Here is a 27428-nt window from a genome sequence, read left to right as displayed (position 1 = left end):
GGGGGGGTAAATACCCCCTCGTAAATGGTTGGGGGTGCCTATGGCACCCCCAAGGTAGGGGTAAATTTTAAAGTGGTGGGGGTAAAAGGATGAATATTTTGAGGGGTAATCACCCATTTACTCCCCCCCCCCCCTTGGACGTCCTTGGGACCAGTGTAATAAACTGTTCAATGTCCCTCTCCCTTCCAGATGTCAGTGGACGAATATTTGGTAGCAGTGTCTGATTTCAGTTGCGGCTGTCGAGCCTTGTTATTTTATTTTTAAAAATCCAGGATAGGAATATAGATAAACTATTTTATAGTATGGCTTTAAAACCGACTAAAATCCACTGGATTTTAGATTCTCAGCAATACTGAAAAATATGTATAGCAACGTATAAAAGACAATTTAAAAGGCTGCTAGCTGCCAAACGGCTGAACGTACAGATCATGCCCGCACACTGTTATAGGCGGCATAAGAAGGCCTACAAATAATTTGGAATAGCCATAAATCAATAATGCATAATTATCTCGCAGTGCAGAGAAATGCGCGAAAAAGGCCTATTTTATGCGTGTTTTCTTTAGTGAAGCTTTCCCTGTGCAACATTGTATCTTGGCTATTCCAGATTATTTGTAGGCCTTCTTATGCCGCTTAAAATGGTGTGCGGGTATGATCTGTACGTTCAGCAGTTTGGCAGCTAGCAGCCTTTAAAATTCATAGATTTTTGGCAATATTCGTTACCAGCAATATTTTACCGTGAACTGCAGTAGATCCGACAATTTTTCATGAATATCAAAATAAAGATAAAAAAATGAAAATTATTCCCAACTTTCACAATATTATGTGAAAAACGTATATGTCTGTAAAATGTAATTTTAAATTGACACAACCTTGTAAAAACAAATGAAGAATGACTTTATCTAAAATAAACATTAACAATAAAAGTGCCTGCTTAGCAATAAAAACTACCTTCTCTTTTTTTTAAAGAGTTTATTTAAGGAAAAGGAGGGGAGATACAATTTAAACAAAAGATAAACCAACTACCCCCCATTTTTAATATAAATCAAATAAAAAGGAAAAAAGGAGGGGGGGGGGGGATTGCTGTGCTTGACAAGGTCCTCTGAGGAAAACCACTGGCAGTCAAACAGACAGAATAATGTATACAGTAGATAAAACACTGTAAAGGGATTACACACCAAAAAAATTTATCTTAAAATTTTAAAAACATTTCCAAATGATGTCCATTGCACTTTAACAAAAGAACAGACAAATGTAAGTTATAGGGTTAATACACATTTTTTGTGGAAATATGATCAAGATAAAGTTTGTAAACAATCTAACTCTACATGATTTAAATAGATTAAGATTTCTGAAGAACTATCTATGTTCCTTATTTTAAACAAATACTGCAATGACTAACATGTCTACAAGTAGCGCAGCTAACAAAGTTTTGTTGCAATATAGAGTGTTATGTTTTTTGCAATGTGAAAGAGAGAATTAAGGCAAAAAAGAGTGAAAGCAAATGAGATGAGGATAGTGAGAGAGAGAGATGAATACAGGAAGAGAGAGACGTATATTAAAAAATAACCCACAGAGTATCTCTGCTTTAAAGAAAAACCTTGCTTATTTGCTCAAACGAAGATAAGCAAAAAAGAAATATTTAAAATTAGACATTTTTTCCTCCGGAATTGATTCATATCCACTGGATATGAATCAGTTCTGCAAGGTGATAAAACACTGGGTTGTTGTAAAACTGTCCACAGAAGCATAGACAAAATCATGAAATAAATCCTTTTATTATTTTCACATCCGCGGCCAACTGACTATGAAACCATATATAACAGCTCGTCTGAACAGAATGTAAATTAAAAACTTGCAATATCTTTGGCGATTTCATACAAAGTACCTTGTTGAGCACTGAAACCCCTATCCACTTTTTAAAAAATAAATAAAACATGAGGGAGGAGTAGGGGAGTCTACCTGTTCAACCTACCTTAATATCCATTTATTCATCAATCTTTCCATCCATTTATCTATCTATCCATCTATCCATTTATTTACCTAGTTATCTATCTAGGATATGTCGAAGCACAAAAAGTCTACAGTGGAGGAGAAGGGTAGTGTTTTATTCACTTCCGACGACACAAGACCCCGACGCAAGAAAAATTATAAGAAGGCCATAGCATTGATTTTTATAATAAATAGATATATTATTACTTGGATGTTACACCAGATTTTCATGTACCCCGATAAAGTAATACTTGCAGCAGGCTGAAATAACGATACTCCCACCCCCATTGCCTTATCCCCTCTTCTCTTGCTGGATGACCAATAAATGAGTTCCATGTTAGCTACCTAAAAGTTTTATTTCAATTTTCAGACGCAGAATTAAACAATAAGGTTTTTAATCTTAATCTATCTTACTACTTATTGCATCGTATTATTCAAAGCTTTCCGCAGATATTAAAAGCTTTTAGGGGCCGAAGACCCAGGCTAACAAAACTGGTATAAATCCTAAAATTTTTGGGTATAGTCCCTTTAGTAACAACGCCCCTTGAGGGGCAAATCTTCGTATTTTCACATTAGCTTTTCTCCTATTTCAAGCCCCTGCAGGGTCAATTGCCTAAGCCTGCGGGGCAATCACTTAACCCAATATAACCTAACCTAAACTAACATAACCTTTTATAGCCATTGTAAAAATAATATAATATAATATAATATAATTTATTTCGGAAAAACAGAAGAATACAATGATTACAATGGAAAATAGCCGTGTGGCTATACGGATAGAGTAAAAACACTGTGCGTGTTGTTAGTCCATCCGTTTACAAGAGTACTATTACAATTTACAGTTAAATTTATAAGTTATATTTAAAGTATAATTGCATCCATATATCATGTATCTACTGGTTGCCTATAGGGGATGTCGTGGTTGTGATAATATGTCAATATCACACCAATCACTGCTGTGATTATGGTCCATAGGACCGACATGCCATTTGGTTAGTCCACACACCGTGCTGTCCTTATCCTGAAAAAGGCGACGTGCACCAGATCCAAGCGTCAAAGAACACGGTGTGACCATATGACCGTTGGTTTCCCATTGGTGGGTTGACGGGGGGGGGGGGGGGGGGGGGTTGGAGGTGGGGTTCCTAGTGAAATCGTTGGTTATGTTTGGCTCGGTCATGTAGAAGTGACCGAGTCATGACCCCCAGTGTCGACTAAAATTAATTTGATTAAAATTGTAAATTGTGTAGCGGTGATTCGATCTCTGAATTCAAGGCATCGTTAAGACATTTTTAAAATTATTAGAATATTGAAGTTTTTGTGGAGACTAAAGCAAAGAATGAAGAAAAAATTGACCTTGGGCTAGATTTTTGTAAAACATATTTAAAGAATTGAAAAATATGTGTAGAAAAATTCGTTGAATTTCAATTTAACCTTTATCATTTCCAGGAATTTAAAATATTTTGGGTAGTATGATGATATTAATATTAGTATTGGGGTGGGGCAGGAAACGTGCAAATTGGGGAGGCTAAGGAGCTTTGGGTGGCCAGTGAGGCTATTGTATACGCACAAACACAAAAAACATACACATAAACGTAAACACACGCATTCGTTTTTTATACAACGATGTATTTGACGAGCATACGACCCATATGTTATAGGCATGCGTTGTTGTTGTTGCTAGCTTCCCGGGAAATCCGTCCCTAGCATCCCTTCCCCTTTATCCCTTTGACAACAAGACTTAATATTCACTAGAGGTGTCAGTGAGGTCAAAGAAGCCGAAAGTGTCGTCTTGAAAAAATGGTTGACCCGGGTGGTAATATAAAAGGGGGTGGAGAAAAAATACCGACATTGGGGGAGGAAGCTGCCTTTGCGCAATTTGATTTTTGACCCGGCCGGTTTCTGTCTTTGTTTATTATTATTTAATATGAAAAATGGGGGTAAATTAGACCTATTTGTAAAGGCTTGCCGGGACATGTCACGTGACATGATTAATTCTATTTAATTGCGACTTTCTTGTTATCTAATCATTGCTCTTCCGGTGTTCATACGTTTACCATCAAGTTACGTTTAATTTAAATCTGCCGATAAGTTAAATAATAAGTTTTTCTGTCATGGTTGATCATAGCAACCTGCGACTGTTGATCGACGCTGCAGAGGAAGTCTTGGCTCCCTCTCCCGAACCCGATGTTGGCGGCCCCGTTCCCTTTGCGGTTCCAGATCCTCTGCCAGCTCCGCCGATAGTTTACTCAAGTGAAATTGCTGATTGGTATTATTTTGGGAAGGGCCTGCGCACTAGCTTCCGCGATGCATGCAGGTTAGCTTTTCGCGCAGGTCTGCAAGAGATTCCCAACCGCGAGTCGCTCAGACTTGTCGACGAAGGCATTCGGCTGCACCGCTTGTTAGGCGATGCGATGCCTACTGTCGATCGCTCGCGTGAAGACAACCAGCATGAGTTGTCGGTCCTCGAGGCTCAGTGCAATGATTACAAGGAGGCGGTCTTAATGGCTACCTCTGCGTATGATATTGTGCTGGACCTCGAGTCGACCATTGAGATCAGTGACAGCGAGCCCGGCCTGGATGGCCAGTATGATGACTGGTCCATGGATTCTGAGTCAGAGGCTGGGTCCGCCGGAGCTAGGTCCGATATTGGCGAAGCTGGAGACGATGCCGCTGGAGACGACGCCGACTCCCGTGCTGAATCCGAGAATTCCGACGGCCCCACCTTCGAGGAGGATTCCGAGTCAGAACACGAGGAGCGACGCGAGCCAAGCGTCGAGATTCTGGATTAGTTTATTTAACATATTAAAGCAAATAAATATATATATTCACCATCCTATTATGTACCAGAATGATTAAACTAATTTGAATACTCCTATATGAATAATAATAATAAAACGAACAATAATATTAATAAAGACTCATTCGGCTAAAAACTAGTCATCCAAAATATTTATCTTTTTTGGTTAGATAGATCCAAAGCTATTCTATAATTATACTTAGTCCACTGTTATTGAGTGTTTAGCACCATGAAAGATTCGATTTAATAATTATTAAATTATGGATTGTTTACGTCTGCGACTAAATGAAATTGTTGAACTTAACTTGTTGGATAGATAGATCCAAAGCTGCTCTATAGTTAAACTAATTCGTTTGAAAAAAGAAGAGAAAATTTTTGTTTGCTGTTACTAAGTATTTAAATCGGCTGAGTGAGCTTTGACATTACTTAATCTGTTCGACAAAATATAAAGTGTTTGCGTAAAAAAAAAAAAAAAAAAAAAAAAAAAAAAAAAACTTTTAATTGGTAAAAATGTCGCTGCCGTTAGCAAGTTATGAACTGTGGCCTGAGAGTTTAAATAAACTTAACTTATTAGATAGATATATCCAAAGCTGCTCTATAATTAATTAATCTTGTTCGTTTGAAAAAAGAAGAGAAAAATTTTTGTTTGCTGTTAATAAGTATTTAATTCGGCTGAGTAAACTTTGGCGTTACTTAATCTATTCGACAAAATATAAGGTGTTTGCATAAACAACTTTAAGTTTAGTTGTAAAAAAAAAAGTGTCGCTGCCGTTAGCAATTTATGAACTGAAGCCTAGGTGTTTAAATAAACTGTGTAATATATGAGGTAATTGCGATTGCGTCAATTTCCACTGTGTAAATTTAATTTAAATTAAGGAAAAAAAGTACGCACATATCTATATGATGTCAGTTAATTTTCCATAACAATGCTATTGCTAGACCTTGTAATTATAATTTACAACTAAAAATTAAAATGAAGAATTATATATGCGCCTCGACGTTGCGCCTCGAAAGGGACTATACCCAAATTTTTATTATTATATTCGTGAAAAATTGTCTGTAATACATGCTACACATGATTTTAAGTATGGCTAAGAACCGGTTCTAATCCAGCGGATATTAATCGGTTTCGAAGCCATTCTGGAATACCTATTCTCCTGTGATATATGTATTTTCATTATTTACATAGATTAGTTAGTAACTTTTTATCGCTGATTATCTTGAATTTTAAAAAGTAAATTATCTGCTATGGAACTATTCTGTATATAATTCATCATAAATAATGTGTTGTTTTAAATAAAAGACACAATTTTAAAATATTAATAGATAATTTATTTTATTGTTTACAAGTGTTTACTTTATTTGTTATATATTTCTGTTTTTTTCCTGCTCATGGATTTTGTCATCCTTGAGAACCAACCCTTTGATTGTACCACCTTTGTCTGAAGGTCCTAACTGTGCATGGTAGTGCCTGTTTTCAAGCCATCGCATTCACCTACTACTCATGGCATTTTTGATGTCTCTAGTATTTTGCAGTTCAGTCTCAAACCCGACACCTCCACGACAGGTTTTTTATTAATATCATTTTTTTCAAACTGTTTCTTTACTTTCGTTATTGATCTGTATATTATATAGTAACATTATGTTAGTTTGTCTGTTTGTACCGAAGGATCTTGCTTAACCACTGAACCGATATGGATCTCCTTTACAAAGAAGCTTCTCAAAAGTCCAGGAAAGATTAATAATCATCACCATCCGAAGAAATATATATCCCCTGGAAAAAAATGTATCACCCCCTAAAAAAATATTTTTTTCTTTTAATGAACTTAATTATGAACTTAATATTATAAACTAACATATTATGTCTGTTTGCACCGAAAAATCTCAAGAACTGCTGGAACGATATGGCTCTCCTTTATACAGTGATGGTTTTTATTAGTTTTAGTATATAAAAAAGAGCCTTCTACCACCAAAAAATATTATTTGATATAATCTCCCTTTTGACTTCTAGTTGCGTAGCCGCTAGCATAGTATTTAAACTCGATGCAAAACTGCTTATAAACAGGATTATGTTTTAAAACATACTTAAAGTTATAACTTGATTATAGAGAATCTTCGCTTAAAATATTATTTACCTTGTGGAATAAAAAGTTGTTTTAAGAAAAGTAAATCACTATGGTCAAAAATACGGACTTTCTTGTAAAGATTATAAAGTTGCTATGCTTTTGAAATCGTACCTATTTGTTACAGAATTCATTTTCAAAGTTTGGAATCGACCTGACATTTCTAACATACCTAAATAATGAAAAGAGCTAACTGTGTCGTGAGTACGGACGTACAGAACCTAGTTATAGAAAAGCTTTGAAAAGCAAAAAATTGTTTACTTAATTATACAATATTTATTGTACATTACAGAAACATGTTGTCAATATAAAAACAAAATAATTATCATTCTAAATACAAATTTTATATGAACTAATAGGATGTCTTTCTTTGTGTATGTATGCATGATCAATACTATCTCATAAACGGCTGGACAAACTGTTCACTAATTTAAGAAGTTTGGTATTAAACTAAGAAGAAAAAATTCTTTAAATCCTTACAGGCAAGGGGCGATGCAATTAGTAATATTATAAAGTAGAAATGTTACGGATATTTTTTTAATTATCTAATAAATTATGTTGTATTGGATATTTATATCAGAAAGTAAAATAATAGGTATTTATAATTCTCCGATTAAATTATTTACAATACTCTCATTCATTTACATATCAATAGAGAGAGGATCAATATTGTCAGCTCTCATCTGGATAGAGAGAGGATCCTCTTCAAATATGTCTTCTTCTTTAATTTCTTCCTTGATATAAACTTTTTCACATTTAATGAAACTAATAGATAGATTATTACAGCTTTTTATCATTTCTAAATGTCCCCGGGATTTTTCATGTCTTGATAAATCTGAACTAGAGATATAATGTTTGTCACAAAGTTTACATGAGTATGGCTTCTCACCTCTATGGATCCTTTCATGGACAGCCAATTCCCAAACAGATTTAAATGTCTTTTCACATTGATCACATGAGAATGGTTTAATGCCCGAATGGATCTTTTTGTGTTTAGTCAATTCATTACTTTGTCTGAATGTCTTTTCACATTGATCACATGAGTATGGCTTCTCACTAGTATGGATTCTTTTGTGCTTAGTTAAATTACTACCAGTTGTAAATGTCTTTTCACATTGATCACACGAGTATGGCTTCTCACCAGTATGCATTCTTTTATGGGCAGTTAAATTACTAATTTGAGAAAATGTCTTTTCACATTGATCACATGAGTATGGTTTCACACCAGTATGAATTCTTTTATGGGCAGTTAAAGTACCAATCTGAGAGAAAGTCTTTTCACATTGATCACATGAGTATGGCTTCACATTAGTATGTATTCTTTTGTGCCGAGTCAATTTACCACTAGTTGTAAATGACTTTTCACACTGATCACATGAGAAAGGCTTTTCTCCTGTATGAATTCTTTTGTGGGAAGTCAAATTACTAATAACAGAGAAAGACTTTTCACATTGATCACATGAGTATGGTTTCTCTCCCGTATGAACCCTCATATGAACAACCAAGCTATCTCTCCGTGTAAAATTCTTATTACAAATATTACAGGTATTCATGCTGGTATATCCTCTCTCAATCTCCTAAAATATTATTTTTATTAATAAGAACATAAAATATTGTTTTTCCAATATTTTCAAATAAACACAAAATTCAGGTTAAAACTGAAACAAGGATAACAACTTCCATAGAAGCAAAGTCAAGAAAAAGCAGACGCCGACGGCCAAAAAAACAATAAAGAATTTTAAAAGCCATATCCAAGGAATCATCAGAACAATTCTGATATACCTAAATTTACAATAAGAGTTAGTGTTATCATAGACGTCCAAGAGGGGGGGGGGGGGGTTAAGGGGTGATTAACCCACCAAACGAAGTTGGGGGTGCCAAAAATATTTTTCATTTTACCCCTCCCATTTAATATTTACCCATACCATATAGGAGGGGGTATTTACATCCCCCCACAAACAATTTTAGGGGGGGAAATACCCCCCCCCCCCCACAAAATAAAAATCCCTTTGCGCGCATTTTTACTAGGTACAAAATATTAATACATTATTAGGGGTAAATTTTGGGGGGTTAAACAATATTTACACCTGCCAACAGATTTCAGAGGGGGTAATTACTAGGGTGGGCCTATTTCACCCTTTTTTTAGATTTCATGTTATCATAAGTTGTGGAAGTCATATATATGTATGATAAGCCCCATTCAAGTTTCAAAAGTTACTTTGCTCTAATGGCTGCCGGCGCGCGGGGGGTTTAAAAAGTGCCCACCCTCTTATAAAACCAAAAATTTGAATTCCTTCAAATGCAGACATGTTGCATATCAAAATGACCGCATTGAAATGCTGATTACGAATCTGAAAACCGTTTTGAATAATATTGCTCCTAGTTCGAATAAGATCTCATTAAGTACCTAAAAACAGCTGATTTGGTCAAAATTGTTCATTTTGGTAGGTTATTTGAAAATCATTTCTGACTGAATCAATATTTTTCAAAACGGGTTTCAGATCTGTAATCAGCATTTCAATGCGGTCATTTTGATATGCAACATGCCTGTGTTTGAAGGAATTTCAATTTTTGGTTTTATAGGGGGGCGGGCACATTTTATACCCCCCGCGCGCCCGTTGTTTTTGGATTAAAAAACCTCTTTCAAGTTTCACAGGTTTTTATACTGGCCCAGTAACCCTTGCCAATGTCTGCTAATGTGAAATTCCAAAATCGACCCACCCTAGTAATTACACCCCCAAAGCAAATTTTACCCCCGGGGTAAAAATTTTGGGGCGGGGGGGGGGTGGGTAAAAAAATTTACCCCCACCAAAAGCAAATTACCACACCCCCTTAAAAAATTTTACCATCCCCAAATAAAAAAGCTTGGACGCCCCTGAGTGTTATAAACGTATATGCAAACAAATTTTTAAAAGCTTTGCTTTTAAAGTTGTAGAAAGAAAGTAATGAGACAGCGCAAATTGGCACTAAAAATTTGACGTCATAAAATAAAGTTGTCCAATGATAGGCCAGTCTACATTGTAATTGACCAATGGTAAAATTTATACTTGCCTATCATTTCTTTCTTTCTGTAGCCCTTATCCTTCTTCTTCATGATTTTCGTCATCAATTGCCAGGTTGAGAAATCTGGCGGCATCCATGGGTTTGTTCCAGAGGCTGGTGACAGTGAGGTCTGTGGGGTTGCCTGGACAATTAAAAAGGTGGGCAGTAGTGTGACTATTATCGCAGTGGGGGCACTTGTCTATTACACTGCGGTCGATGCGGGATTTGTAGCTGTTTAGGTAGCTACTGTAGCCAGATCTTAGTTGGGCCAAAGTTGATCTGGTGGTTCTGGGGAGGCTTTTCTCAGATCCGTTGATTTCTGGTGGTCGTGTTTGCAGAACTTTATTGTTGTCATATCTGCTAAGGGCCTCCTTTACAGATTTGGTGTGGATAAACTTGAGTTTTTGTTTGTAGTTTCCCTCCGTCAGATTGCGAGCAATTGTCTTTATTTCATTGCCAAATTTAGATGATAGGGATTGTTTCATCTGGCGGAGGGGGGGAGGTCTGCTGAGATCAGTGTGGTTGGGATGATCAGGTTTCTGGGTGGCAAGTAGAAATTGTTTGCTGATCATCTCACAGTGATCACGCACTTTCATCACCTTAGTTTCGTCATGGAGATGGTCTATGTTAGACATCCTGTGGCAGCCAGTGGCGACTCTAAGGGCGTGGTTCTGAGCTACCTGGAGTTCATCCCATGATGTCTTGCTAAGTGAAGGGGTCCAAAGAGGGCAACAGTAGTTAAGATGGGACTGACCTGTTGCTTTGTAGGTGTTGATTATTACCTCTTTTTCTTTCCCCCAGGTGGAGCCAGCAAGAGCTTTCAGAACATTGTTCTGAGCAAGGATCTTGGTCTTAATGTTGCTGACATGTTCTTTGAAGGAAAGAAGACCGTCAAAAGTGACTCCTAGGATCTTAGGCTTCTTTTCAGTAGGCACAGGTTCTCCATTAATCTCAACATCAAGCTCTCTTCCAACATCACCAGAGAATGTTGAAAACACTGTGGCTGATGATTTAGAGGGGGAGATGAAGAGATTCCTTGATATAAACCATGAATCAAGGGTGATCAAATATTCATTGATCTCCTTAACAACAGGTTCAATCAGAGGGCTAGAGTTAAGAATGTTACCATCATCCGCGTATGATACTAATTTGATGTTTCCAGGTGGTGAAGGCATTTTGGACATGTAGAGGTTAAACAGCAGGGGTGAGAGAACCCCTCCTTGTGGTACACCCTGTTTAACTTTCCTATATTTAGATTTTGAGTTTCTAAACATAACAAATGTCTGCCTACCACGTAAATATGAACACAGGAACCTTTTGATGTAGTCATTCATGTTGAGCTGATTAATATCTTCCAGGAGTATTTGATGGTCAACTGTGTCGAAGGCACGTGAAAGATCAATGGCTACTGAAACGGTTCTGTGGACAGGTTTCTTGCGGTTCAGACCGGTGTTAATATGGTCAAGGATGGTTTGCAGTGCAGTGTTGGTAGATCTCCCTTTCCGAAAGCCATGCTGATGGTCGGCAAGTACAACAGCATCATTGATCATGGGAAGAAGAAGTGCTTCCAGGATCTTGATGGCAGGTGAAAGTAAAGAAACAGGACAATAGCTTGGACCGAGATCTGCAGCTTTACCTGGCTTCAGAAGGGGAATTATCTTGGCGGTTTTCCAAATACTGGGAATGATGGATGTAGCCATGCACTTGTTAAAAATCTTGGTAAGGAAGTTGATGGCATTAGGTCCAAGATTTTTTAGCATGATGGGTGAGATCCCATCAGGTCCAAGCGCTTTAGATGATTTGGCTTTCTTGATGGCTGCTAGTGTCTGGGCAGAAGAGAAAACAACAGGTTGATGTTTTGATTTCTTTTTCAGAGAACGAAGAGTTTTCCTCAGCTGTTGTAGAGGTTTTTTGTTGGATGAAGGTGTGTATTGATGGTTAAATTTATTTGCTATTTTCTTCGCATCTGTGAAATCCTTGTTATCAAAATATATACCTTGATTGTCAGGTTGTTGAGGTTTGTTGTTTAGTCTCTTGATTGTTGACCATAGTTTTTTGGATCCTTGTTTACAGCTGGCAAGGTGTTCGTGCCACTTGTTCTTCCGATGTTGGTTGATCTTTTGATTGATCTCCGGTCCAGGTGGTGTATTTTCTGCGTTCACTTGATGTTTTTAGTTGAGAACATTTGACGTGGAGCCAGGCCAAGCATTTGGAGCACTGAACTGCTGTTGAGCCAACAGATTTGTTGCATACTGAGCAGAACCAGGGACCCAGATTCTGTTCAATACCAGCTCGGATGAGAAGGAGCCGAACAAGACAGGCTGGAGTTGTCTTATTCTTTGTCGTACAAATTAAAAATATAGTTCAGCTGAGGGGTGAGCCTCATTGTCGTTGATGTTAAAAAACCTCTGGATGTGGATTTGATGACGATTCCCATGTTGAAGGATGGGAGATTGTAAGCGTTGGCTCTTGGCTCCACGTCTGCTGCTGATGGTGTTGCTGCTGATGTTGGAGGTAGATGTGCTGCGTAGAAGCGGCCAACATAACATCCACTTGCCTATCATTGGTTATTTTATCGTATGACGTCATTTTTTTGGTGTCATGTTGCACTGTCTCGAAAGTAATATACAAGGATAACAACATTAATAAAAGCGAAGCTGACAAATATAGAATGACAGCATTCATATTTGTGTACAGAGGTTGATATGGTTTTATAACCAAACCATCCTCGCCCCACTTTTCCAAGATTTAGTTTTTATAATAGTTTTAGCAACTCCTCCTACTTTAATTGTTCTAAAATAATGATACATGGGCGGAGTTAGAATTTAATATTTGAGGCAGGGGAGTAAAATGAGGGAGTTCAAAGTTTGGGGTAAGCACCCCTTTACCCCCATTCTAGGACGTATATGAGTTATATATAAAGGGGGGGGGGGGCGTAATGACATGTATTCTTAAACCGTGAGCAAAATGGTCTAAATATTTAGCTACACCCTTCAAACTTGGTATATAAGCCTAGTCCTATAGGTATTAAATCTAAATGGCAAAAAATCCAAAAAATTTTAATTTTAAGTTAGGTTAGGTATGAAAAACCCTGCGGAAATGGGAATTTTAGGCTTTTTTGGTCTATTTTGATGTGGAAACTTACCTTTAATTGTTTTTTCTTAGGGTTTAAACTTAAATACACTGTGTCTATTCATAAGGACATTATTTAAGATGATTCAGCAAGTCGGGGACCGACCCCAGGGGGCTAGGTGGGTTGCCCGCAGGGGTTAAGTGTATTTTCCCCAATATATATGTTATGATACATCAAATTATAGGTTTTTAGGTCAAAGAACTCAAATTCTGAGCGAAAATTAGCATCAGACTAACCTGAAGCTTCCCCCCCCCCGGGCTGGGTTGGTTTTCTGCAGGGCTTAAGAGCATTTACCTAACCTAATCTAGAAACTTACTTATATTGTTATAGTTTTTTTTTAATAAACTGTGTTTATTAATGAGGACTTTATTTAAGTTAGATGATCCACCAAGTCGGGGACCGACCCCAGCGGGCTAGGTGGGTGGCCCTAACAATCTCTGAAGTAATAACGAAAAGTAAAAAATAAACTATAAATACCTTATAATATAAAGTAGATCTGTATGATGGATTTCAAACTGTTCACTGTGAATGTTAGTTGGTGACTGACATTGATTCAATTATCAACCTAAAATATAAACAAAAGTTAACTCATGTTTTGATAAAATCGTGCAACAAAATCTCCGCCTATTTATTTAAAAATGATGCTCAAAATGGACTCCTCCCACATTTAATCAGAAACTGGACAAGCAATTATTTTTGTTAAAAGGTTGTGATGTTATTTAAGCAAAAAGGATTCTGACGGCAAATTACTGTCTATAATTGATTACTAATACATTATATAAATTTTTATAAGGTATAAATAAGTATATAGTTGCTCTAATATGGTACAATATAGAACGGTGGTAAAACCGCCGCTGCCGCCGAAAACTGGTATATCCCGCAATTTTTTTTTCTTTTCTCGCTAAATTACACTTTGAATTATTAAAGACAAACCTATTATTTTCTCATCAAGTTGACCTTTTATTTGCTCTGGACATACCTACGTGATTTTTTTTTATTTTAATATTAAGTGTAAAGTGTAAGGAGAAAATATATGGATGTTTGTCTCAAATGATTTAAAATTTGGCGGTTTTTAGCAGGAGCGGATGTTAAGCCGCAATTTTTCAAAAATACATGTTTTATCCCATTAAAGCAACTTCCATGCCAAATTTTACTCCTCTATCCTTATTTTGAAGTCTTAAAACACCCACCTTTACGGAAAATACGAGAAAAAATGAACCACTTTGTCCTCATATATGTATTTTAATATAATGTAGCATCTCCAACAGGACAAATGTAAACTGGGCACATACAATACCTAGGAAACTAAAGTACCTTTCATGAGTTTATTCCACAATCAAAATTGCTCTGTAGATTTCTCTCTGTTCACTGTGAATGTTAGATGCTGACTGACAATGATTCAATTATAACCCTAAATCATAAACAATAGTTTATTCTCTTTTTATGTAAAAAAAAAAGAAATCTCCGCCCATTCACTTAGATATGATGCTAATGCAGACTCCTCCTACTTTTAATCAGAAACTGGACAATCAATTATTAAAGAGAATAAAGATTCTGTCGGGAAATTATTTTTTATCATGCATTTTTACATGATATAGGTTTTTAAAATGTACATGGTACTGTACATATATCATTTTACATTATTTAATATAAATGTTATTTAGCGTCTCAAACAGAATAAATGTGAACTTTATACTGACAGACGGTCAAAATTGGAGCAAGGCTTTGCACATAAAATATGATAAGAAATTAAAGTACCTTTCATGAGTTTATTCCACAATCCAAATTCCTCTGTGGATTTCTTTCTGTTCACTGTGAATGTTAGTTGTTGACTGACATTTATTCTGTTATAAACCTAAACTATAAAAAATCATTAACTATTGTTTTATATGAAAATAAAGAAAGTCTCCGCCCATTTACTTAAATATGATACTCAACGCAGACTCCTCCTACTTTTAAAAATTCAAGCGGCAAATTATTGTCTATTTGTATGAAATAGTTTTTAAAATTTACACATGTCAATTTATGTTGTATTATTGCTGTTTCATCAATTCAAGGTTTATTTTAATGATTACAGACTGACAGACAATAATATTTACTTTGCACATAACGTATGCCTATTAGATGGACTGATGGACATACAAATGGCAGAATGCGGATGGTTGAAGTGTACAAGATTGATTGATAGATTTTATAAATGTAAAATCCATTCTTGTAGCTATACTAAACTATAATCACAGAAGGACATATCGACATATGAATGACCGGCTCAAAGAACCATTCTTCCAGCCCTAGTATACCTAGTCAAAGTTAAGAGTTTTTTGTTAACTTACTTAAACATTGGAACGGACGTACCAACTTACGCATGTCAGGATTTTAAAAAAGAATAACCTGTGTGTTTTTAAACAAAATTAGTAGAAAACTTCTTTCTTATTGACATCTATACGCTGTGCATTTTTGTGTTTGTTATAAATTAATCTGAAAATAATATATTTACATTAAACAATTTTTTTATTTACACTACAAGATAAATAAACAAATCAATGAAGCGTTTTCATACCAAAAAACATAAAAATAAAGTTTCATTAATTTTACATTATTTATTGTCGTCAAAATTAAAACAAAAGATTTGTCATTATCAATAAATTAATTCTAAGTTTAAATACAAATACCTTATTATAGGATGTCTTTCTGTATGTATGTATGCATGGTCAATACTCTCATCTCATAAACGGCTGGATAAACAATTCACTAATTTAGGAAGTCTGGTATTAAACTGAGAAAAAGTCTTTAAGCAAGGGACGATGTATTTAGTAATATGATTAATTAAAGCTTTACCGATATTAATAAAACTGGATGATATTTTAAGTTGTATGTTTGGATTTTTATATGAGACAGTAAAATAATATTTATAATTCTATAATGCAATTATGTACAACACTCTCATTCATTTGAATTTCAATAGAGAGAGGATCCTCTTCAAATATTTCTTCTTCTTTAATTTCTTCCTTGATATAAACTTCTTTACATTCAATAAAACTAATAGATAAAGAAGTTGAAACTGTATTATTAAAGGTTTTCATCATTTTTAAATGACCAGAGGATTTTTTATGTTGTGCTAGAGCTGAACTATGGGCAAAATGTTTGCTACAAAAATTACATGAGTAATGAGTATGGCTTATCACCTGTATGGATCCTTTTATGGACAGTCAAATTACTTTTATGAGTAAAAGTCTTTTCACATTGATCACATGCGTATGGCTTGTCACCTGTGTGGATCCTTTTGTGCTTAGTCAAATCACTATTATGAGAAAATGACTTTCCACATTGATCACATGAGTATGGCTTTTCACCTGTATGGATCTGTTTGTGTTTAGTCAAATCACCATTCCGAAAAAATGTCTTCCCACATTGGTCACATGAGTATGGTGTCTCTCCTGAATGGATTCTTTCATGAAGGATCAACTTATTTTTCCGTGCAAATGTCTTTTCACATTGATCACATGAGTAGGGTTTCTCACCTGCATGAACCCTCATATGAACAACCAAGTTATCTCTCCGTATAAAATTCTTGTTGCAAATATCACAGGTATTCATGCTGGTATATCCTACGCAATCTCCTGATATAATTATAATATTTTAATTAACAGAAACATAAAATATAGTTTTTCCAGTATTTTCAAAAAAACACAACATTCAGGTAAAAACTAAAAAGATGATAATTCCAAAGAAGCAAAGCAAGAAAAAAAAGGCGTTCAAACAAGCAAGAAAATTATAAAAGTCATATCCAAGTTGTTGCCAATAAAGCTAAATATTTTTACAATGACAAAAGATTCTTCACTTATTGTTAAAGGAATTATCAGAACAATTCTGACATGCATAAATTTACGATAAGAGCTAGTCACAGTGTTATAGTCCACATAGAATGAACAAAAGTTTATTTGTAAAACATCATGTTTCATGCATTAAGCAATCTTCAGTCACAGTGTTATATATGTATGTATATGTATATGTAGACATACAGAAAAATGTAAAAAAGCTTCGCTTTTAAAAATTGTAGAAAGAAATTAATAAACAAGGATGTTAACATTTATAAAAGCAAAGAACAGAGGTTGTTACGATTTTATTACCCCCCCCCCCCTATCTTTTGGTTATATAACCCAACCACCCCCCCCCCCCTCTCCCCAGATTTAGTTTTTATAATTATTTCTTATAATACTTAGCAACTCCTACTACTTAATTGTTCTAAATCAATGATGAATGGGCAGAGTAAGAATTTAATATATGAAGCATGGGAGTAAAATGAGGGATTTTAAAGTTTGGGGTCAGCACCCCTTTATACCCATCCCAGGACATATATAAGTTAGTCCGGTAAATATAAATAAATAAAATTAACTGAAAATAATTTTTATACAAGAAAAACATTGATCAAAAGCAAAAAAATTGGCATCTAAAGGGATAAGACATTGGCCAACAAATTGCTGTGCATTACATATAATTATGCACATAATTACCCCTTCTATAGATTAAAATCAGTTGTTGAAACGATTGAACACAGAATTTAATGAATCAACCAATCAAAATTCACTAATGTCCCCAGAGTCTCTCTGAGAAAAATCTGCAATCTATCTTTTATAAAAGCTGAGGAATGGCCTATTTTTTATACAAATTTGCATTAGAGTAGTACAGACAGACAGACACATCATGTGATATATAGAGTAGGCGCGAAATTCGGAAATTGACTGCAAATTTTTAGAAACATTGATAAAACAAGAATGACATCATTCATAAAGGTTCTGAAGTTCTGAAATGGCAGGACAAAAGTTGACACATAATGGACGTCAGAACTGAAAAAGCCGATTATAAATTTATATGTCTAAAGAAAACTGTAAGTATATTTGTTGCAAAACTGCTTAACTACAGGAAATGCCTTCTAATATTGTACCTTGTTGTAATGAGAAAAAATTCAGATGAATAGGATAATTATACAGTATACATTACGAAAAATGACCGGTCTTTAAAATGTTCCTGCCTCCCATCTAATAAAGTTGTAATCCTATTTTTTGTATGTGTGCTTTTTATATATATGTATAATTGTGTGTGTTGTGGTCAATCAGATCAAAGAACTTTTACCGACATCCGGCAGGCTATAAAAGAAAAAATTAAAAATGTCAAAATTCAACCTATTATTATTTTAAGAGAATTTTACTTAAACCCAAAAATCACATAGTGAAATTAATTTTAGACTAGGGGTTATTCAGAGTTTTATCTTAAGCATAAAATTCTGCTTCTATAGACACCTTACTTAGCTTCCTAGCTCTCATACAAGTCATTTGAGCACAAAAAGCATGTATCAAGAACTCAAAATCAATGAAATTTTGGCTTTGTGCCCAGGGTGTCCAATTTTCAGATCTCAGCCCACAGAAGGGCTAGAAAAAAGTTCTTTAGCTTTTTGGTAATGGCAGAAGGAATAAAAGGCAGTTACCAATTGAACCCATAGTCTAAAATGACTTTAGAGTACCCTTAGGGCCCCTTATAGGCTAGAATCGAGACATTTTCAATTTTCAACTTTCAGGATTCCAGATATGAGTCTTTGGTTTGACTTTAGCTCGCTCTAAGTGGAGCTAGGGTTGAGATATTGGAGTTTAGTCTTCTCTGCCATCTCACTGTTGTATCTCAGTGTACTATCCTAGCTTGGTAGCTTGATATCTCAACTATCAAGGCGCTGAGACAACTTTTAGTGAGACCGCTTCAGTAGAGGTAGGAAAAAATTCACTCAAAATACATAATTGGTTGATTTTTGACATTTTGAATATCTTCTTTTATAGCCTGCCAAATGTGGGTAAATGTTCTTTAATCTCATTAGCCGCAACAAACACAAGCATACATATGTATAAAGAGCACACACACAAAAATTATGGTTAAAACTTTATTAGAAGGGGGGCAATAGCATTTTAAAGACCGGTCCTTTTTTGTAACGTAGACTGTAACATAAAAAAAATTTATGTCAGAAAGGTTAAGAATCAACATGTTTAAGATGAACGTATGGACATAATATAGTATTGCTACGCTTTCTAAATTGTACCTAACCACTAAGGTATCACCATGAAAAGTTTGAAATCTATAGGACAATTGTAACATGACAAAATTATAGAAAAGAAATTAACATAATAAGAAAGTGAGTTTAAATTAGATTGTCTATCACCACAAAAAAAAAATCCGCAATAAATTTAACTTCTAGAAATTTAGTATTCCCCAGAGCATTACCAACAGACCCAAGGGCCATGTAAATTAAATATTTGATGTTCATTGAAATAGGGAATCTTCACAAACAAAAAATAGTCTAAATTGAATAGCAGCCAAAAAATTCACATTTCCCCCATTCTATCCATTTCTTTCTAATAGATGGACGAAAAGACTTTAAAAATTCAATATAAGAGTAATTAGCTTGGTATGCTAAAATCAAATACTTTAAATAAGGCATAAATTGTTAAATCCGGAATATATTTTGATATTTTGCAATTTTTGATAATAGTTTAACTAATGCAGGTTTCATATAAAATAATAAAGTAAAAGAATATGGGGCGGAAACCTGTGCCGACTGTCAATTGGGTCTTTGAAAATCAGCCAATAACATCGGAAATAATAACACAGCTATAAAAGAGGAAAAAGAAATTTGCTATCAGAATAAAAAGGTTCCCACCACTGAGTCTTTATCTATATTTATAAATTGAAAGGTAGGTTGTGCTAAAATTCCGTAAAGAAGTGAGTTTTAAGGCTTAAAACCAGTAGTAGAACGGTAATATTCACTAAATATAAATATATAAAAATTTTGTTGTCTATTGTTCTATTCAATAAGGAATACACATTTTAAGTGAATGTTATCGTTCTACTACTTTTTTTAAGTCTTAAAACTTACACCTTTACGGAATTTTAGCAAAACCTACCTCCCCCTTTAAACATCAGACAACAAATCTAAACCTAACTATTTCTGTAATAAATAACAAAAGAACTATAAATATCTAGCTTATGATTTAAAGTAGATCTGTAAAATGGTTTCTCTCTGTTCACTGTGATTGGTAGTTACTGACTGACTTTGATACAATTATCAACCTCAATCATAAACAATAGTTAACTCATGTTTTATTAAAATAAAATTGCACAAAATCTCCGCCTATTTGCTCAAATATGATATTTAAGACAGACTCCTCCCACTTTTAATTAGAAACTGGACAAGTCGATACTTTTGTTAAAGGGTTGTGATGTTATTTAAATAAAAATTATGGCGGCAAATTATTGTTTATTATTCATTATTACATGAGTAGGTTTTTAAATGTAAATATATTATTATATTAGATTAATGTATTATAGAGGCTAAAACAGAACAAATGTAATATTATTGTGTATGTATAGACCAATGCAAAGGAAAAAAATATTATAGATTTGCTTTACACAGAAAAAGGCTTTGCACATAAAATATGATAAGAAATTAAAGTACCTTTTATGAGTTTATGCCTCTGCGGATTTCTCTCTGTTCACTGTGAAAGTTAATTGCTGACTGACAATGATTCTATAATCAATCTAAACTAAAAACAATAGTTATTTCTTTATTAATAATAAAACCTCACAAAATCTCCGCACATTTACTTAATCAAGATGCTCAACGCAGACTCCTCCCCTTTTTAAATAAGAAATTGGACAAGCAAATGTTTTATTTATAAAGGGTGTGGAGTTATTTTAAAGAAAATTCTGGCGGCAAATTATTGTTTAGATAAATGAGAAACTTGAATAGGTTCAAGAAAAGAAATGGATTAATAAAAGTGACACGAAAAAGTCATCTAAATTGAATGAATATTATAGGTAAGTTTGTGAAGGAGTGAAGCACTATATAATGTTTGGAAATCCCTCAAAAACATTTGCTGGCACTTCTCACCTTGGTAAGAAGCCCTTGGCTTTAGCAAATAAGTAGGTACAATATCCATTTTAAAATGCGGGTTGTTACCCGTCACAAAAATTAGAATTAATCCCCCCCCCCCTTCAGTTTACCCCAGGTATAAATTTTTTTCCCCGCAATTTACCCCAACCAATTTTAAATTACCCCCTCTTTAAAAAAAACTTTGACGTCCTTGACAATCATTTAAATCTGCAAGGATTTACAGCCCCTTACTTGGCTAAATTTTAATATAGACAAAGATCTCGTAAACAGCTACAATAATTGGGGAAGTTTAGCATTGACCAAAAATAAGAAAAAATATCGCTTTTAAGCTCTTAGGAAGGTGAAGGGAGTTGTTACTCTTTAGTAATAAAAAATATGAATAACCTGTGTGTTTGTAAACAAAAATAGGAGAAAACTTCTTTCTTATTCATATCTATACTCTGTGCATTTTTATTTGTTTATAGATTAATCTGAAAATAATATATTTACATTAGACAAATATTTTATTTGTACTACTACTATAAATAAACAAATTAATGATGTGTCTTTAAACTAAAAAACAATAAAAATATTGTTAATTTAATATTACATTATTTATTTCTTCTTCTTTAATTTCTTCCTTGATATAAACTTCTTCACATTCAATTAAACTAATAGATACAGAAGTTGGAACTGTATTATTACAGCTTTTCATCATTTCTAAATGTCCAGGGGATAACTTTTTATGAATTCTTTTATGTCTACTCAGACCACTATTCTGATAATATGTCATTTCACATTGATCAGATTATGGATCCTTTTATGTTTAGACAAATCACCCTTTTTTGTAAATGTCTGTTTACATAGATCACATGTGTATGGCTTCTCACCAGTATGGATCCTTTTGTGGACATTCAAGTTACAACTATTTCCACATTGATCACATGAGAATGGCTTCTCGCCTGTGTGTAATCTTTTGTGTAAATTCAAAGCACTATTCTGAGAAAAAGTCTTTTCACATTGATCACATGAGTACGGCTTCTCACCTGTATGGATCCTTTTATGGACAGTCAAGTTGCTACTAGTTGTAAAAGTCTTTTCACATTGGTCACATGAGTATGGTGTCTCTCCTGAATGGATTCTTTCATGAAAGATCAACTTATCTTTCCGTGCAAATGTCTTTTCACATTGATCACATGAATATGGTTTCTCTCCAGTATGAACCCTCATATGAACTACCAAGTTATGTCTCCGTGTAAAATTCTTGTAACAAATATCACATGTAATCATGCTGGTATTTCCTCTCTCAATCTCCTGAAGTATTAGTTTTGTTAATAAAAACACAAAATTGGTTTTCCGATATTTTTAAATAATCACAACATTCAGGTTCAAACTGAAACAAGGATGACAACTGCCATAGAAGCAAAGCAAGAAAAAACAGCCTGTCAGACAAGCAATAAAAATAATAAAAGTTATATTTAAGTTGTTGTCAATAAAGCTAAATAATTTTACGTATCAACAAAGTAAAAAAGCTTCGCTTTGAAAATTGTAGAAAGAAAGTAATATACAAGAATAACAACATTGATAAAAGCAAAGCTGATAAACATGGAATGACAGCATTTATATTTGTGTACAGAGGTCAATATGGTTTTAAAACCTATTCGAACCCCCCTCTCCCCCGATTTTGTTTTTATAATTATTTCTTTTGATATTTAGCAACTCCTCCTACTTTAATTGTTCTAAAATAATGATACATGGGCGGAGTTAGAATTTAATATTTGAGGCAGGGGAGTAAAATGAGGGAGTTCAAAGTTTGGGGTAAGCACCCCTTTGCCCCCATCCCAGGGCGTATATGAGTAAGGGTGGTAACCTAGAACGTCTATGATTTAAGGCGGTAAATATAAATAATACTTTCACTGGAAATATTTTTTATTTATAGAAGAAAAACATTGATGACAACATCTATAAAAGCCAAACTCAAATAAACCAGACTAGAAGAAAAATCCAAGGATCTAAAGGTATAAGACAATTGTCAATAAAATTATGTGCATTCCCTATGATGATGCACATAATTACACATTTTGTAGTTTGAAATAAGTGGTTGAAACAATTGAACACTCAACTTAATGAATCAACCAATAAAAATTCACTAGTGTCCCAAAAGTTGTTAAGCAAACTAATAAGAAAAAGTTATTATAAAACCTTAGGTTTAATTGTAATGAAAATTCGCATTGTCCTCTTTTTTAAAACAGAGTAGTACAGACGAATACAGACCAATACATCAAGTGATATATAGAGTAGGTGCTAAATTAGGAAATTGACAGCAAGTTATTTACAAAACAAGTATGACAACATCAATAAAAGCGAAGCTCTTAAACGGTAGGACAAATGCACTTTAACACATTAAGAATGTAAGAATATAAATGTATAAGTCTAAACAAAATTGTATTTGTTGTCCTAGGAATCAGTATTCCAAAATTCAGATGTATACAACATAAATTTTTTATGTCAGAAAGATTAAAATCATAATGTTTTAAATGGACGTACAGACATTCTGGTAATGATTATACAGTTGCTACGCTACAGGAATACCCATACAATGTTTGAAATTAAAGGGCAATTTTAACGTGTAAAAATTAACGAAAAGAGCTGATCGTTACGGATGGACGGGCCGACCATAAATATAGAAAATCTTCGCAGTTAAATAATAAATATACAAATACCTTATAATAAAAATAAGATCTGTAAAATGGTTTCTCTCTGTTCACAGTGAAAGTTAGTTGCTGACTGGCAATGATACTTTTGTCAACCTAAATCATAAACATTATCTAACCCTTGTTATATTATACTAAATCTCCGCCCATTTACTCAAATATGATGCTCAATGCGCGGACTCCTCCCACTTCCCATGAGAAACTGGACAAGCAATTATTTTTGTTAAAAGGTTGTAATGTTATCTTATAATGATTAAAGATTCTGGCGGCAAATTATTATCTATCATGCATTATTTGATGATATACATTTTTAAAATATAAGTATTTTATTTTGTCACCATATAATTTCATTGTAATTTAGCGGCTCAAACAGAATAAATGTGAACTTAATATAGACAGACAGTCAAAATGGGATAAAGACTTTGCACATAAAATATAATGAGAGATTAAAATACCTTTTATGAGTTGATTCCACAATAAAAAATTCCTCTGCAGATTTCTCTATGTTCACTGTGAATGTTAGTTGCTAACTGATATAAATAAAATTATCAACCTAAAATATAAACAATATTTAACTTATTTATAAAAATAAAGCTAAACCATCTAATTAATTATGATGCTCGCTCAACGCAGACTCCTACTAATACCTAATCCTAATTCAGGTGGGAAATTATTTTTATCTTTATGAAAAAAAAGACTTTGAATAAATAAAGACCAAGTCTACCCTACTTACATACTTAAGTTAGGTTAAGTAATGTCAAGTAGCCCCGCAGGGTTAGGGCCTCCAGATTTATGGATGCTGTAATTTAGGCCTTTTGTAGAATTTGGTCATTTGTAAGATTAGGTCTTTTACGGTGTCAGCATATTTTAGCAACTTTGCAACAAATACAATTTTGTTTACACCTGTACTATACATATTCTTCTTGTTAAGTTCTTACAAGCATTTATGTTTATTTATATAATCTTCTGATTTTAGAACTTTGTTTTTATGGATGTTTTCATCATTGTTATATGATATTTACGATAAAAAATATGGAAATTAATATCTATTTAACAAAGGGGGAGGTAGCTTTTGCAAAATTCCGTAATGGTGTGAGTAATGCTCTGATATGATACAATACAGAACTGTGAAGAAACGGCGGGAAAAAAAAACGCTCGGACGCCGAAAACCGGTATGTCCCACCAATTTATTTTCTAATAAAGAATACCTTTTATTTGCTCTGATTTTTTTTATTTTAATATTAAAAACATGTCCCAACTCTACAAAAAAAAAGTGCCAGGAGAAAATATAGCGTAAATTTTTTAGGGAAAAAAGTTTGCCTCAAATGATTCAAAATTGTCTAATTTGGCGAGAAAACGCGAAAAAAAAAATCGCCGGGAGCGGCGGAATTTTGCGAAAGCTAACTCCCCCTTTCTAGAACCAACAGTTTAAGGTGAAGCCCCTAGAGAATAAGGTGGAGCCTTTAGTCTGAATAAAAATAAATAACCTGTGTATTTAGAAACAATATTGTTAGGAAACTTGTTTTCTTTGTAACATTGCTATATATACTTGGGGCATTTTTATGTATTTAAATATTTATGTATGTATGTATGTGTTAAAAAGTAAGTTGTAAGCAAAATAAAAAGAGAGATAGCATTAAACAAGAAAATTCACATATCAATTGAAAATAATACAAAAATCAGATTTTTTAGATATTTATCCAAAAGTTATTTTTCTTTTTTAATAAACAAAGATTCAATTGCGGTGTTTTAACAGTGTAATTGAGATTTAGAATTTATTATTGAGCATTAATCATGTCTCTCTAAGTAAACATTTGTATCTTATGACAATAAAATGTTTATATTTCTATTTTATGATGAACAATATCAATAGTAGCAATTCTATCTTCATCATAATTCTGTTCACAAGAAAGAGGATCTTCTATTTCATGTTTAATATTTTCTTCAATATTGTCAGCTCTCATCTGGATAGAGAGAGGATCTTCATCAAATATTTCTTCTTCTTTAATTTCTTCTTTAACATCAACTTCTTCACTTTTAAGTAAACTAATAGAAACAGATGGTGGAACTGTAGAATTACTGCTTTTCATCATTTCTAAATGTTTAGTGGTTTTATTATGGGTTGATAACAAGGAACTAAAGGTATAATGTTTGTCACAAAGTTTACATGAGTATGGCTTCTCTCCTGTATGAACTCTTTTGTGGTAAGTCAAACTTTCATTGTGAGAAAATGTCTTTTTACATTGATCACATGAGTATGGCTTCTCTCCAGTATGAACTCTTTTATGGGCAGTCAAGTGACTACTTCTGTTAAAGGTCTTTTCGCATTGTTCACATGAGAATAGCTTCTCGTCAGTATGAATTCTTTTGTGCATAGTCAATTGACTATTAGTTGCAAAGTTCTTCTCACATTGATCACATGAGTATGGTTTCTCACCTGTATGAAGTCTTTTATGTCTAGTCAAATTCCTATTATCAGAGAAAGTCTTTTCACATTGATCACATGAATATGGCTTATCACCTGTATGAAGTCTTTTATGTCTAGTCAAATTCCTATTATCAGAGAAAGTCTTTTCACATTGATCACATGAATATGGCTTATCACCTGTATGAAGTCTTTTATGTCTAGTCAAATTCCTATTATCAGAGAAAGTCTTTTCACATTGATCACATGAGTATGGTTTCTCTCCGGTATGGATTCTTTTATGGAGAGTCAATTCACCACCAGTTATAAATGTCTTTACACATTGATCACAAGAGTATGGCTTCTCACCAGTATGAACCCTTTTATGTACAGTCAAATTACTTATTTGAGAAAAGGTCTTCTCACATTTATCACAAGAGTATGGCTTCTCTCCAGCATGAACCCTCATATGAAGAACCAAAGAATATTTCCGCGTAAAATTCTTGTTACAAACATCACAAGTATTCATGCTGGTATATCCTCTCTCAATCTCCTGAAATTATTTTTATGATTTAGTATTAAAACAATAACGATAGAAAGAGGGGTAGATTTCTGGTAGAATCCGTAAAGGTGTGTGTTTTAAGGCTTAAAAATAATAGTAGAACGATAATATTCACTAAATATGTGTATTTCTTATTGAAAAGAACTGTAGACAAAATTTTTTTTTAAAGTTAGAATAAATTTTTATCATTTTATCTACTACTGTTTTTAACTTATAACACATAAACTTTACGGATACTTTCAGAAAAAGTCGTTGTTTTAAAATGCTAAATAATCATCTTTATAAAGTACAAACGACTTTTATAGTCACAATTTTACATATTTATTGTACCTTAGTGTTAAAGGATTCATCAAGATAATTCTGAAATGCCTAAATGTACGATAAGAACTACTGTTATAGCCGTAAAGACAAATGTAAGAAAGCTTCGCTTTAAAATTGTAGAAAGAAAGTAATAAACAAGGATGACACAAACAGAAGTTGATACGGTTTTATTACCCCTCCCCCCTATCTTTGGGTTATATAACCCAACCACCCCCTTCCTCTCCCCAGATTTAGTTTTTATAATATTTAGCAACTCCTCCTACTTTAATTATTCTAAATCAGTGATAAATGGGCGGAGTTAGAATTTAATATTTTAGGCAGGGGAATAAATTAAGGGATTTCAAAGTTTGGGGTAAGCACCCCTTTACCCCCATCCCAGGACTTACATGAGTTAGGGCGGTGAATATAAATAAATACATTCACATAGA

The 27428-nt window shown here is 33.8% G+C and overlaps 2 protein-coding genes across 2 annotated transcripts; both read right to left on the bottom strand.

The window, feature by feature from the left end:
* Positions 1-7239: 7239 nt before the first annotated feature.
* On the bottom strand, positions 7240-13651 carry LOC145311330 (uncharacterized). Its single transcript, XM_080150533.1, has 2 exons — positions 13562-13651; positions 7240-8486 (listed from the first exon to the last, which is right to left on the bottom strand). The coding sequence occupies exon 2, from the start codon at positions 8460-8462 to the stop codon at positions 7551-7553; it is 912 nt and encodes a 303-aa protein (XP_080006659.1). The 5' UTR covers positions 8463-8486; positions 13562-13651; the 3' UTR covers positions 7240-7550.
* Positions 13652-21619: 7968 nt separating this feature from the next.
* Positions 21620-26163, bottom strand: LOC145311335 (uncharacterized). Its single transcript, XM_080150537.1, has 2 exons — positions 25555-26163; positions 21620-22313 (listed from the first exon to the last, which is right to left on the bottom strand). The coding sequence occupies exons 1-2, from the start codon at positions 26086-26088 to the stop codon at positions 21789-21791; spliced, it is 1059 nt and encodes a 352-aa protein (XP_080006663.1). The 5' UTR covers positions 26089-26163; the 3' UTR covers positions 21620-21788.
* Positions 26164-27428: the final 1265 nt, after the last annotated feature.

This window comes from Acartia tonsa, unplaced genomic scaffold (genome assembly GCF_053477335.1).
Source record: "Acartia tonsa isolate MP-2025a unplaced genomic scaffold, ASM5347733v1 sca5, whole genome shotgun sequence".
NCBI lineage: Eukaryota > Metazoa > Arthropoda > Copepoda > Calanoida > Acartiidae > Acartia > Acartia tonsa.
This window is presented reverse-complemented; position numbering and strand designations above follow the sequence as displayed.

Bases quoted from the DNA above. Each gene is read 5' to 3' on its own strand.
- LOC145311330 (XM_080150533.1), bottom strand. From the start codon at position 8,462: ATGAATACCTGTAATATTTGTAATAAGAATTTTACACGGAGAGATAGC.
- LOC145311335 (XM_080150537.1), bottom strand. From the start codon at position 26,088: ATGCACAAAAGAATTCATACTGACGAGAAGCTATTCTCATGTGAACAA. The intron at 22,314-25,554 runs TAAACATTTTAT...CTAATACTTCAG, and splicing joins TTCATCATAAAATAGAAATA to GAGATTGAGAGAGGAAATAC.